General features: G+C 36.2%; 1 protein-coding gene across 1 annotated transcript in view; it reads left to right on the forward strand.

Annotated features, from left to right (window-relative positions):
- The window catches only part of YTHDC2 (YTH domain containing 2), a 64,696-nt gene that overhangs the window by 17,488 nt on the left and 34,134 nt on the right, over window positions 1-13,074 (forward strand). Inside the window, exons 8-12 of the mRNA XM_043470629.1 lie at window positions 3,926-4,033; window positions 5,121-5,269; window positions 7,108-7,243; window positions 10,953-11,079; window positions 11,472-11,537. Of these exons, the coding sequence (XP_043326564.1) occupies window positions 3,926-4,033; window positions 5,121-5,269; window positions 7,108-7,243; window positions 10,953-11,079; window positions 11,472-11,537 (586 nt within the window). The remainder of the gene's footprint in view (window positions 1-3,925; window positions 4,034-5,120; window positions 5,270-7,107; window positions 7,244-10,952; window positions 11,080-11,471; window positions 11,538-13,074) is intronic.

Below are 13,074 nucleotides of genomic sequence, written 5' to 3' on the forward strand. Positions count from 1 at the left end.
ACAGAGTAGTCATAGTCCCATGTTTATTTCCCATGTATTTCTGAGTATGTTGCCACTGAACTTTTGTCCTTGTCCTTTAATAATACCTGATTTTTCCACCAATCTTTAACAAAATGATTAATTTTCTTCTCAAAAATTGAAAAAGTTGTGTTTACCTCAGTTCAAACATGTAGGATGTAGTTTATTATATTGAACAGCTACTTTTGTATTTCCTAATATGAATGTACCATGATTTATTTAACCATTTCTTAATTTTTAGACATTCACATTGGTCCTGGATCCTTCCTTTTGCCAACTATAAACCTTGTTGTTATGAACATCCTTATACATATATTCTTATATATGTATATATAGGTGCTCTTATTTCTGAGAATAGATTCTTAAAAGTGAAATTGTTGAGTAAAAAGTATGTCTGTTTTTAATTTTAACAATAATATGGTTTTGCCATTTTACTTTTCCAAAAGGCTGAAATGATTCACATTTCTGCAGTTTATGGGGCTATTCATTTATGCATTCTTAACAGTATTGTTTTGAAACTGATTTAATTGCCAAGCCTATTATTCAAATTTTGTATAAAAATCTTACTTAAAATTGCTGTAGTATTTCTTGTAATCATTCCCCCTTTTTTTGTGAAATACTTATATTCCCATCATCTGTTTGCCAGCACTGCTTCCTAAGTCTCATTCTGTATTACAGCCTATACTTTCTTGGTCTTCTCTGTGGGCTTCTTTTGCATGGTGCTTAAATATTGGTATTTTTGAGGATTATTCCCATAATCCATTCTTTTTTTCTCTTCCTCTCTTCTTTTCCCTCCCCTTCCCCTCCTTTCCCTTCCTTTTTTGACTTCTTTGCTTTTTCTCTTTCCTGCTCTATGCTGCTCTCTACTTGATACTGGGAATGCATAGTTTGTTTCCCTGGAAGATCTCATTCTTACCCTTGACTTCTACTTCCTCTTTTATGGATGACTCCTGAATCTTTATTTCCCAATTCAACCTGTTCTCCAGAGCTTTGGACTTAGGAAGTTTATAAGCAGTTCACATCTAATATGCGCTAACTGAATACTAATCCTTTCTAAAAAATATACAAACAACTCCTGCAGCTCAATTTCAGAAAAATAAATGACCCAATCAAAAAATGGGCCAAAGAACTAAACAATTCTCCAAAGAAGACATACAGATGGCTAACAAACATATGAAAAGATGCTCAACATCACTCATTATCAGATAAATGCAAATCAAAACCACAATGAGGTACCATCTCACGCCAGTCAGAATGGCTGCTATCCAAAAGTCTATAAGCAATAAATGCTGGAGAGAGTGTGGCGAAAAGGGAACCCTCTTACACTGTTGGTGGGAATGCAAACTAGTACAGCCACTATGGAGAACAGTGTGGAAATTCCTTAAAAAACTGGAAATAGAACTGCCATATGACCCAGCAATCCCACTGCTGGGCATACACACCGAAGAAACCAGAATTGAAAGAGACATGTGTACCCCAATGTTCATTGCAGCACTGTTTGTAATAGCCAGGACATGGAAGCAACCTAGATGTCCATTGGCAGATGAATGGATAAGAAAGCTCTGGTACATATACACAATGGAATATTACTCAGCCATTAAAAAGAATGCGTTTGGTGCTTGCTTTGGCAGCGCATATACTAAAAAGAATGTGTTTGAACCAGTTCTAATAAGATGGATGAAACTGGAGCCTATTATACAGAGTGAAGTAAGCCAGAAAGAAAAACACCAATACAGTATACTAACACATATATGGAATTTAGAAAGATGGTAACGATAACCCTATATGTGAGACAGCAAAAGAGACACAGATATATAGAACAGTCTTTTGGACTCTTTGGGAGAAGGCGAGGGTGGGATGATCTGAAAGAGTAGCATTGAAACATGTATATTATCATATGTGAAATAGATTGCCAGTCCAGGTTTGATGCATGAGACAGGGTGCTCTGGGCTGGTGCACTGGGATGACCCAGAGGGATGGGGTGGGGAGGGAGGTGGGAGGGGAGTTCCGGATGGGGAACACATGTAAACCCATGGCTGATTCATATCAATGTATGGCAAAAACCACTACAGTATTGTAAAGTAATTAACCTCCAACTAAAATAAATAAATTTAAAAAAAATAAAAGAAGAGGAATATATAAAATAAAAAATCTGCTTCTTTTGTGTTGCCTGTTTTAGTTAATCATACCATTGACCAAATCACCTAAGTCACAACCTATAGGACTTTTTGTTCATAAGACCAACCTAGACAGCATATTAAAAAGCAGAGACATTACTTTGCCAACAAAGGTCTGCCTAGTCAAGGCTATGGTTTTTCTAGTAGTCATGTATGGATGTGAGAGTTGGACCATAAAGAAAGCTGAGTGCTAAAGAATTGATGCTTTTGAACTGTGGAGTTGGAGAAGACTCTTGAGAGTCCCTTGGACCGCAAGGAGATCCAACCAGTCAGTCCTAAAGGAAATTGGTCCTGAATGTTCATTGGAAGCTGCAGCTCCCATACTTTTGCCACCTGATGTGAAGAACTGACTGTTTGGAAAAGACCCTGATGCTGGGAAAGATTAGAGGCAGGAGGAGAAGGGAACAACAGAGGATCAGATGGTTGGATGGCATCACTGATTTGATGGACATGAGTTTGAGCAAGCTCCGGGAGTTGGTAATGGACAGGAAAGCCTGGCATACTGTGATTAATGGGGTCGCAAAGAGTTAGACATGACCGAGCGACTGAACTGAACTGAAGGCACATAAAATTTATGCATCTGCTAATGGAAGCTCATTTTGGCAACTAACATTTGACATGTATAATACCAGACCCCAACTCCCAGAAGCCAACTTGTTTGTCTTTAGCTTTCCTTGTCAACCTCAGAGAATGACATCTTCCTCTATCCAGGTTTTTAAGCTAGACTTTTAAGAGCTGTGGTTGATACTTCCTTATCATTCCTCCATATTTAATCTAATACTGAGTTCTGTGGATTTTACTTCCTGTCTATCTAGAGTCTGTCTGTCTGCTTCCATTTTTACTGTCACCAGTCTTATTCAGGTCATTGTCCTCTTCAGCCTGAAGAATTTTAATTGCCCCTGCCTAGTCTGTTCCATCTACTCTGCTCTGTTTTAAATCCATTCCCCAGGTTTCAGCCAGAGTGTTCTTTTCTGAAGTGGAATTTTGATGATTTAAACACTCTCATGAGCTTAAAACTTTGAATGACCTTTACCTCAGAATAAAGACCTAAACCCTTAATAAGACTTGTTTCTTCAGCCTCATCTTGAACTATAGCCCCCTCTCCACATCACTTCTCACATCATGTTCCAAATAGCTTGGCTTTTTAGTTCCTTGAGAACACCATACTCTTTCCCACCATAGGACCTTTGTGCATACTGTTTTTTTTTTTCTTCTTCTTCATATTATACTCTTTCCTCTTTGTGTAGCTTAGTTATTTTGTTTACCTCCTTCTCTTGGTTCTCATTTTTCTCGGTGAAGATGTTTTTCTTGTCTTACTCAGGTTCTCCTATTATGTACTGTCATGGTATCTTGTACTTCTCTCTCATAGGACTTTTCACAACTTTATTTTTACATTGTTGTTCTGAATTACTGGACTAAGGTCTGACTCTCCTGCTAGACTGCAATCTTTAAGCTTCAGGAGAACAGGAGGAACTCTGTTTCTACTTGCCATTTATATTCCTAGTACCTAGTGTAATGCCAGACATACAGGTGAATAGCAAACACTTGAAAAAACATGCAAATAAACAGGTGTCTATCAAAGTTATATTTAAAGGGCAATATGAGGATTACTTGATCTATGGAATTGCCTTTGGATTAATACTCAGATTTATTAATTTGAGAATCTCATGTTTTTATGCAAATTATCTCTGAGATGCAAGTTGACTGTTTAAAATACTCCTATTATTTAGTACAGGGAAGACCATTTGAAGTAAAAGAAATGTTTTTGGAAGACATTTTAAGAACTACTGGATATACAAACAAAGAAATGTTAAAATACAAAAAGGAAAAACAGCGAGGTAAGCTCTTTATCAAACAAATATAAAAGAAAATTACTATTGATACTGACATTTTAGAGTACTCCAGTCTTATAGTGTGCAGATACAAGGATACTTGAAAGTATTTCTCTCTGTGTATAGTTGTAGAATATTATATTAGACTACTGTCCCAAATGGACCTTTTATATTGTGGTTTATGTCCACGAGTTATAATCTATGGAGAGGAATTGAAAGGGAATGCCAGAGCTGGGTAGGCTGTGTGTCTGCATCCAAAGATTCAGCCACTGTTTTAAGTAGGGAGAGATGATATGCTGGCTGTCCCCCAGCATATGTTACAGAGTGGGAGCGAGAGGCGGGTGAGGAAGTGCAAAGAGTTGTGAGTGATGAAAGGCTCATCTTTGTTATAATTGTCAAGTTCTTCAAATCTTGATATTGTTATGAATTGCATCTGAATTTTGAATGTAGCATGACCTGCCTATTAATACATCTCTTATGATTTATGCTATATGTCCACTTTTGAATTAAGGTTAAGTTCCTTCTGGTTACTTTTAACTACATTATTCATGATGGAAGACTTCAAGTTTTGATTCCTTTGTTTAGTTAGTATAACTTTGGACAAATAATCTTAACTTCTTTGGATTCTTTGCTTGAAAAAAGCAATTAGCAATGCCTGTTTTACAGTGCAATGTTGAATCACTAATATGTACATTATAAAATTTCTTGCTCTGATCATAACTTGTATCTCAAACAACTAGCATAGTGGTAGAAGTTCAGTAAATGATTTCCTTCAAAGTGCCATATGGATATTAGTCATTGGTTTAAACAATATTTGTCACATGGATAAAATACTGTTCATTAAATTATGTACTTATATAGAAGTAAACTTCTTACCAGTAGATGAACAGATGAAGTTTTTTAAAGCAGTTTCATGTCTCCTTTTGGTTCAGCATAACATGTTTTATTGAATGTTTCTAATTAATTAATTTTTTAAAGTAACTTTAAAATGAGGCCAACTTTTAGGTATTTTCAAATTCACTTATTTTTTTAAAGAAATGTGTTTCATAAAACAAAGAATGTGTCTACTTATTTTCTTTGGTAATTAATTTAGAGGAAAAACAACAAACCACACTTACAGAATGGTACTCAGCTCAAGAGAATACTTTCAAGCCTGAATCTCAGAGACAGAGAGCTATCCCAAATGTGACTGAAGAGTATGATTTATTGGATGATGGTGGTGACGCTGTCTTCAGTCAGCTGGTAAGACCTCTGTGGTTTTACACTGATAGTTTGAGAGAAAATTGTGTAAACAGTATTTTATGAGATTATAATTTTTATTGCATTATTAAAGCATAATTCCCTTTATCTTAGACTACAACACATTTTTCAGAATAACTTTCTATAAACTCTTTTTTTCAAATAATGAGACATCTTTTATTGTTTCATTCTGAGTTAAATTATTTCAATATTTTCTATAAATTGTTTCAAGAAAATAGTTATAGTTATTATGTATATACATTATTATTGCTTGATATTTTATCATGTCAAAAATTTAAGGACCTATGAGCTAAGCAATGTAAGATTAGCTAAGTTAGGAAAACACTGAGAAAAGACTGTTGGTGTTAAGGCAAGTATAATCAAGACCAGTGTTTCCACCCCAAAGCTGCTGCTGCTGCTCCTGCCAAGTCGCTTCAGTCATGTCCGACTCTGTGCGACCCCATAGATGGCAGCCCACCAGGCCCCCCCATCCATGGGATTCTCCGGGCAAGAACACTGGAGTGGGTTGCCATTTGCTACTCCAGTGCATGAAAGTGAAAAGTGAAAGTGAAGTTGCTCAGTCATGTCTGACTCTTTTCGACCCCATGGACTGCAGCCCACCAGGCTCCTCCCTCCATGGGATTTCCCAGGCAAGAGGACTGGAGTGGGCTGCCATTGCCTTCTCCCTACCACAAAGCTATGTGACTGTAAAGTCAGTTACACATCATAGATCTCAGTTTCTTCTTCTTTTCTCCCTTTTATTTTGCCACAAAATCTTTCTACAAAATCTTTTTTGTAGACATCCTGCCAACTCATCCCTCACTCTCCACCTCTACTCCCTAGGTGGGGCTTCTGCTACTTTGGGTTCCATGAAGTCTATTTGAAAACAACCTAATGAATTTCCTAGGTTCCTTCTGGTCTTTGATTGTGGTTTAGAATTCTTAAGGGCTTCCCTGGTGGCTCAGATGGTAAAGAATCTGCAGGCAGTGTGGGAGACCTGGGTTCAATCTCTGGGTTAGGAAGATCCCCTGGAGAAGGACATGACAACCCACTCTAGTATTCTCGCCTGGAGAATCCCCATGGACAGAGGAGCCTCACAGGTTGCAAGAGTCGGACACAACTGAGCGACTTTCACTCAGAGTTCTTAAAAAGGCATTGGCAATTAGATTAATGGCTGGGACTGTATATTTTTTAGAAAAGGAATTAAACTGTATTGAGCATGAGAATGCAAATATGCTTGGCAGTTTTCTCCCATTGTTTAAAGTTCTGATGCATCCAAATGAACTATTCTTGTAAAGAATGTATACTTTTAAAGAATGTTTAAAAATTGTTATTTAGTGTTGGGAACATCCATTTGGTTCGGTGAATAGCATTTTGATCCTGTAAGTTAGTGATTCTTAAGTCTGGCTACATATTAGCATCTCCCAAGGAACATTTAAAGTCCTGTGGAATCTGGCCTCCATCTGAAATTCTGATGTACTTGCTCTGGGGTGGGACTTGGCTTCAGTGTTGACAAGCTCCAGGTGATACTTCCTCTGTGGTACAGTTGGAAGGGAAGACCACTGATCTGCAGGTATATTTAGCACGTTGTGTCAGAAGCACAGTTAATATTGTGACTGGATCATACTGCTTTGTTGACAAGCTCATTCTCAGATAAAAGATGAATGTGAAAACAAGATACAGTATTGGGAATGGTAATGTTTATGATGAAAAGACAAACTTTTATGTCAAATCCTTTGATATAACACTGTATGACTAACAGTTCTTATGGTCATTATGGCCATCTTGTGTTCTTTGCCAGCAAAGGTTAAGTAATTTATAATTTTTGCTTCTTTTTGAAGACAGAAAAAGATGTGAATTGCCTTGAACCATGGTTAATAAAGGAAATGGATGCTTGTCTTTCTGACATATGGCTGCATAAAGATGTTGATGCCTTTGCTCAGGTCTTTCACCTTATTTTAACTGAAAATGTTAGTGGTAAGTATAAATTATTTCAGTTTTTTAAATTACTCTTGCAGTTATTTATTATGATAGAGATATAGTTTAATTCATAAAATTCAAAATTCAGTTTTTGTTCATGACCAATAATTTGTTCTTTTGGAGTACTTATTTCAAATATACAAGTGAGGATTTTTTTTATTAGCATAGTAGAATAGATATTGTACAATAGAATAGTATTGTATTAAATCAAGGATTCTTAGCCTAATGTCTCCAGAACAGTTTTATGGGGTCTGTAAATATATGATAATTATATGCAAAAGTATTTTTATGTGTATAAGATTTGTGATATAAATATACTCACTCCAAAATCACCCCTCTTCCCCCTTGAAAATCCAAATGTCTTGGATTTTCAAAGAGATTTATGATTTCAAAACATGGAAAAATATTACTATCTTTTGCTCTAGATTATTCCTTCAATAAGTGAAAAATTTTAGTATACCTTTAGTTATTTAGGCTCAAGTTCTGATTCACATGTACCTGCATTATATCATGTGACATATTTTCACTAATGATTTATTCTGATTTCATTAGTTGAATATAATGGATATTAATAATCAGAGGTGAGTTTTAGAACCCTGAAGGCTTTTAGACAAAAGGTAGAATGATGGTAATGGAACGTCAGTACTGAAAGGGACTTAGGTGTCAAATAGTTTATCCCCTCACTTGAACTTCTCAGCATTATTATAATTGACCACTCCCTTCTTGAAACATGTTCTTCAGTTTACTTCTGATATTCCATACTTGATTTATTTTCTTCTCGTCTCCCTGACTGGTAGGTCTTGGTTTCCTTGGCAGGATTTTTTTCTTTTTCTTGACCTCCAAATATGGAATGTCCTGGCCCTCAGTCCTTAAACTTTACTTCTCTTTACACTTACACCTAAGTTGAATCTCATCTAGTCATAGCTTTAAATATTTATTTAAAATGACTCCTGACTTTATGTCGTCTCTAATCCTGACCTCCCGCTTCACTTCAATATACCTCACTACTTGACATTTCCAGTTGGAAGTCTGTAAGGGGAATAAAGCTAGATTTACACCAAACAACTTGATTTTCTATCTCCTAATCTCTCTCTCAACCTGCTATTTTGTGAATGTTCCTCTAGTGATCATTATCAGTTTCAGACCCCATTAAAAATGCAAGTGCCTGGCCATCCCAAGCACACTGAATCTAACCTTACTGTACTACCATTCACCTAGTTGCTAAGGTAACAAAATATAAAATCATCCTTGACTTTGCTCTCATACCTCACGTGTAATCCATTAGCAAATCTTGTTAGTTTTACCTTATAAATAAATCCTGAATCTCACCACATTTTACTGCCTATACTGCTGCCATCTAGCCCAAGCCAGCGTTTTTCTCCTGGACTGTTACACTGACCTGTTAACAGCTTCTATTCTTACGTTACTTATAGTCTGTTCTCCAGAGAACAATCGGATTGATCCTTTCGAAAAGGAAATTGGATCATGCCACTTCTCTTCTCAACTCTCCAATGGCTTTCAATTACACTTTGAATAAAAATCAAAGTCTTTTCCCCTGATTTAGTCTCTGATAGTCTTTTTAAATCTCATTTTCTACTGTTTGCCTTGTTCACTGTAATTTAGCCACTCTTATCTTCTTGCTCTTCATATATGCTGTCTCATTCCCATCTTTGGGCCTTTGCTTTTATTTTTTTTTTATGCTTGAAATGGTCTAATATGGTCTAATATGGTCCAATGCCTACTTCATTTAGGTTTCTATCCATAAGTTAGGAAATTTGAACTCTGAGACACATTGCTTTAAAACATTTATGAAACATTTTAAAGTATTTTTGTATTATCTTTGACCCTCTTTTTAGATATTTCTTTTGTGACTACTAGATTATTACTTTGATAATGGTCATCTCTCCTTTATAGTTTTATTGGACATTTTTCAGAGCCCAGTATTCTAATGTCTTAAGCCACGTGTAGTGAACTAAAATAAATGTTAGCATATCTCTATGAACAGTAATTTACTTTCCATATTTTTATTTCTCTTCTAAAATCTCAATGCTTAATTTTAAGGTAACAGAAGTTGAAAATACTTCATGTGATCCAGGAAACCTTTGGCTTCATAGATTTCTTTTTAACTATGTCAATTTTCCTGTGTGATCTTGTGTAGCCAGGTAGTAATTAGCTGGTTTAGTAGGACTAGGCATTCCGTGGAATGCTGGATGCTAGTCATCTTTTGCTGTGTAAGAAATGATTCCCAAACTTAGCAACCTAAGACGTTTATTATTTTACATAGTTATTGAGAGTCAAGAATCTGGGAGTGCTTTAACTGAGTGGTTCTGGCTCCTAGTCACTTGTAGACTGATAGTTAAGCTGTTGGCAGGGTTGCAGTCATCTGAAAGTTTACTGAGACTGAGGATCTGCTTCTAAGATGGCTCACTCTTGTGGCTGTTGGTCAGAGAACTCAGTTTGTCTCTGCTATTAGCAGAAGGCCTCTGTTCTTTGCCATCTGGACCGTCCATAGGATTGCCTTGTTCTTCTCAGAAAGTGACAGCTGGCTTCTCCCAGAGTGTGTGATTCAAAAGGGAAAAAGGAAAAGCAAGCAGGAAACTGTAGGTACCTTTCATGTCCTAGTCTCCAAAGTGGCACACCCTTTTTTCCACTTTATTCTGTTTGCTAGAATCAGTCACTTAGTCCTGCTCACACTCAAGGAGAGGCGAATTAGGCTCCACCCCTTGAAGGAAAAAGTATTAGTGAATTTTTGGTTTTCAAACTCCCACGCTTATTTGTACCCCTAATTGAATTGAATTACTACATTGAAGTAGTAATTCTCATATAGTGAACGTAAATCATAATCTTTGCAGATCTTTTTAATAATGCATGTGCTTTCCCACCCCAGACTACTGAATCTGAATCTAGAATTAAGGCATAGCTATCTGTGCTTTCAGAAATAAAAAGCCTGAGGTAATTCTCTTATAAGTCCCCCTGTCTACCTTAAGAACCATTGGTTTATATTAATATTTGATACCATGTTTTAGAGGGTTGTTAACCTGTTTTACTATAGAGGGTTTTTATCAGTAGTGATTTCTTTCTGAAATTAGCAATTTTGTACTTAATGAACATTAGTTCTAAGTAATTATAATATATCGCATTGCTTGAAATATATTTTAAGATGGAATTTAAATTCAATAAAAGTTTATTTTTTTTCTCATGGAGGGTTTTATGGGAAGTAAACTTTCTGCCAGTGTTACTCTCTTTAAGCATCTTATAAGATGACCCTGGATTGATGGGGGAATAAAAGCAAAATAAAAGGATGTAAAAAAGTCATTTTAAATTTTTCATTTGCCCTTTTAAGCTTTCACTACTAGATTCTGATGACAATTAACTTTTTAATTATATCTGGTCATTTGATTAAGTCAGAATCTAGATTTAAGAAGGTTACTTAATAGTTCAACAAGTTAGTAGCTTTCCTTTCTGTTTTGATTAACACTGTCTCTCCTCCTCCTGCCTTCCAACTTGTGGTACTTACTTTATCCTGCTTATACTAATGACACATCAGTATCAGATCTTGGATGATCTGAGTTAAGGCTTATACAGTGCTGTTATATATTTAGGTAAATGACCACGTCCTAGGTTAATTCTCTTAACATTCAAGTAAATTAAAATGTATTTAAGTAATTTGAACATTTAACATTTACATACCTTTTCTTTCTTTTAGTTGATTATAGACACAGTGAAACCAGTGCAACAGCTCTGATGGTTGCTGCAGGACGAGGTTTCTCAAGTCAAGTAGAACAGTTAATTAGCATGGGAGCCAATGTTCACAGTAAAGCATCAAATGGCTGGTAATTTTTAATTGCATCCATCCTTTGTATACCTTTGTATAGCTACATATGTCTGTTTTGATTTCTTATATTTGCCTTTATATTAAAAGCTATTGTGAGGGGACTTCCCTGGTGGTCTAGTAATGAAGACTCTGAACTTCCACTGCAGGGGACATGGGTTTAATATCTGGTTGGCAACTAAGATCCCGCAGACCATGCAACACAGCCAGTAAATAAATAAAGTTGCTTAAAAAAATAAAAAAGAAAAACTTAAAAAATAAATGAAAGCTGTTGTGTAAAATTGCTCATACATCTCTACTTTAATTGATGAATGAATAACTTTGAGTAACTAGTTTCCTAATTTTGAGAACATTATTTCTCTTTTTTAATTTGATACCTTTGAATTTTGTCAGGATGGCTTTAGATTGGGCTAAACACTTTGGTCAGACTGAAATTGTGGATCTTCTAGAATCTTACAGGTAAAACTTTTTGCTATTTTTAATTCAAACTCCTTTTGAAAAAGGTTAGCCATATAAATCATAGAATGTGACCTATAAAAGCTATTTATAGTATCTTATCCACCTGTATATATATTTTTGTAGTTCTGAGAACATTTTCTAATAATAGTTTTCAGTTACTTTGTAGGTTGCTAATAAGATTTCCAAGGCAAACCATTCAATATCACAGTAATCCAAATCTATGCCCCAACCACTAACGCTGAAGAAACTGAAGTTGAATGGTTCTATGAAGACCTACAAGGTCTTCTAGAACTAACACCCAAAAAAGATGTCCTTTTCATTATAGAGGGCTGGAATTCAAAAGTAGGAAGCCAAGAGATACCTGGAGTAACAGGCATATTTGGCCTTGGAGTACAGAATGAAGCAAGGCAGAGGCCAATAGAGTTTTGCCAAGAGAACGCACTGGTCATAGCAAACACCCTCTTCCAACAACACAAGAGAAGACTCTACATGTGGACATTACCAGATGGTCAACACCAAAATCAGATTGATTATGTTCTTTGCAGCCAAATGTGGAGAAGCTCTATACAGTCAGCAAAAACAAGACCTGGAGCTGACTGTGGTTCAGATCATGAACTCCTTATTGCCAAATTCATTCTTAAATTGAAGAAAGTAGGGAAAACCACTAGACCATTCAGGTATCACCTAAGTCAAATCCCTTATGATTATACAGTGGAAGTGATAAATAAATTCAGGGGATTAGGTGATAGACTACCTGAAGAACTATAGACCCATGTTTCTGACATTGTACAGGAGGCAGTAACAAGACCATCCCCAAGGAAAAGAAATGCAAAAAGGTAAAATGGTTGTCTGAGGAGGCCTTCTAAGTAACTAAGCAAAGAAGAGAAACTAAAGCAAAGGAGAAAAGGAAAGATATAAGCATCTGAATGCAGAGTTCCAAAGAATAGCAAGGAGAGATAAGAAAGCCTTCCTTGGTGATCAATGCAATCAAATAGAGGAAAACAATAAAATGGGAAAGACTAGAGATCTCTTAAAGATAATTAGAGATACCAAGAGAATATTTCATGCAAAGATGGGCTCAATGAAGTACAGAAATGGTATGGACCTAACAGAAGTAGAGGATACTAAGAGGTGGCAAGAATACACAGAAGAACTGTACAAAAAAGATCTTCATGACCCAGATAATCACGATGGTGTGAGCACTCACTTAGAGCCAGACATCCTGGAATGTGAAGTCAAGTGGGCCTTAGGAAATATCCCTACGAACAAAGCTAGTGGAGGTGATGAATTCCAGTTGAGCTATTTCAAATCCTAAACGATGATGCTGTGAAAGTGCTGCACTCAGTATGCCAGCACATTTGGAAAACTCAACAGCTGCCACAGGTTGAAAAGGTCAATTTTCATTCCAGTCCCTAAGAAAGGCAATGCCAAAGAATGCTCAAACTACCACACAGTTGCACTCACGTCACACACTGGTAAAGTAATGCTCAAAATTCTCCAAGCCAGGCTTCAACAGTATGTGAACCGTGAACTTCCA

Source organism: Cervus canadensis, chromosome 6 (assembly GCF_019320065.1).
Source record: "Cervus canadensis isolate Bull #8, Minnesota chromosome 6, ASM1932006v1, whole genome shotgun sequence".
Lineage (NCBI taxonomy): Eukaryota > Metazoa > Chordata > Mammalia > Artiodactyla > Cervidae > Cervus > Cervus canadensis.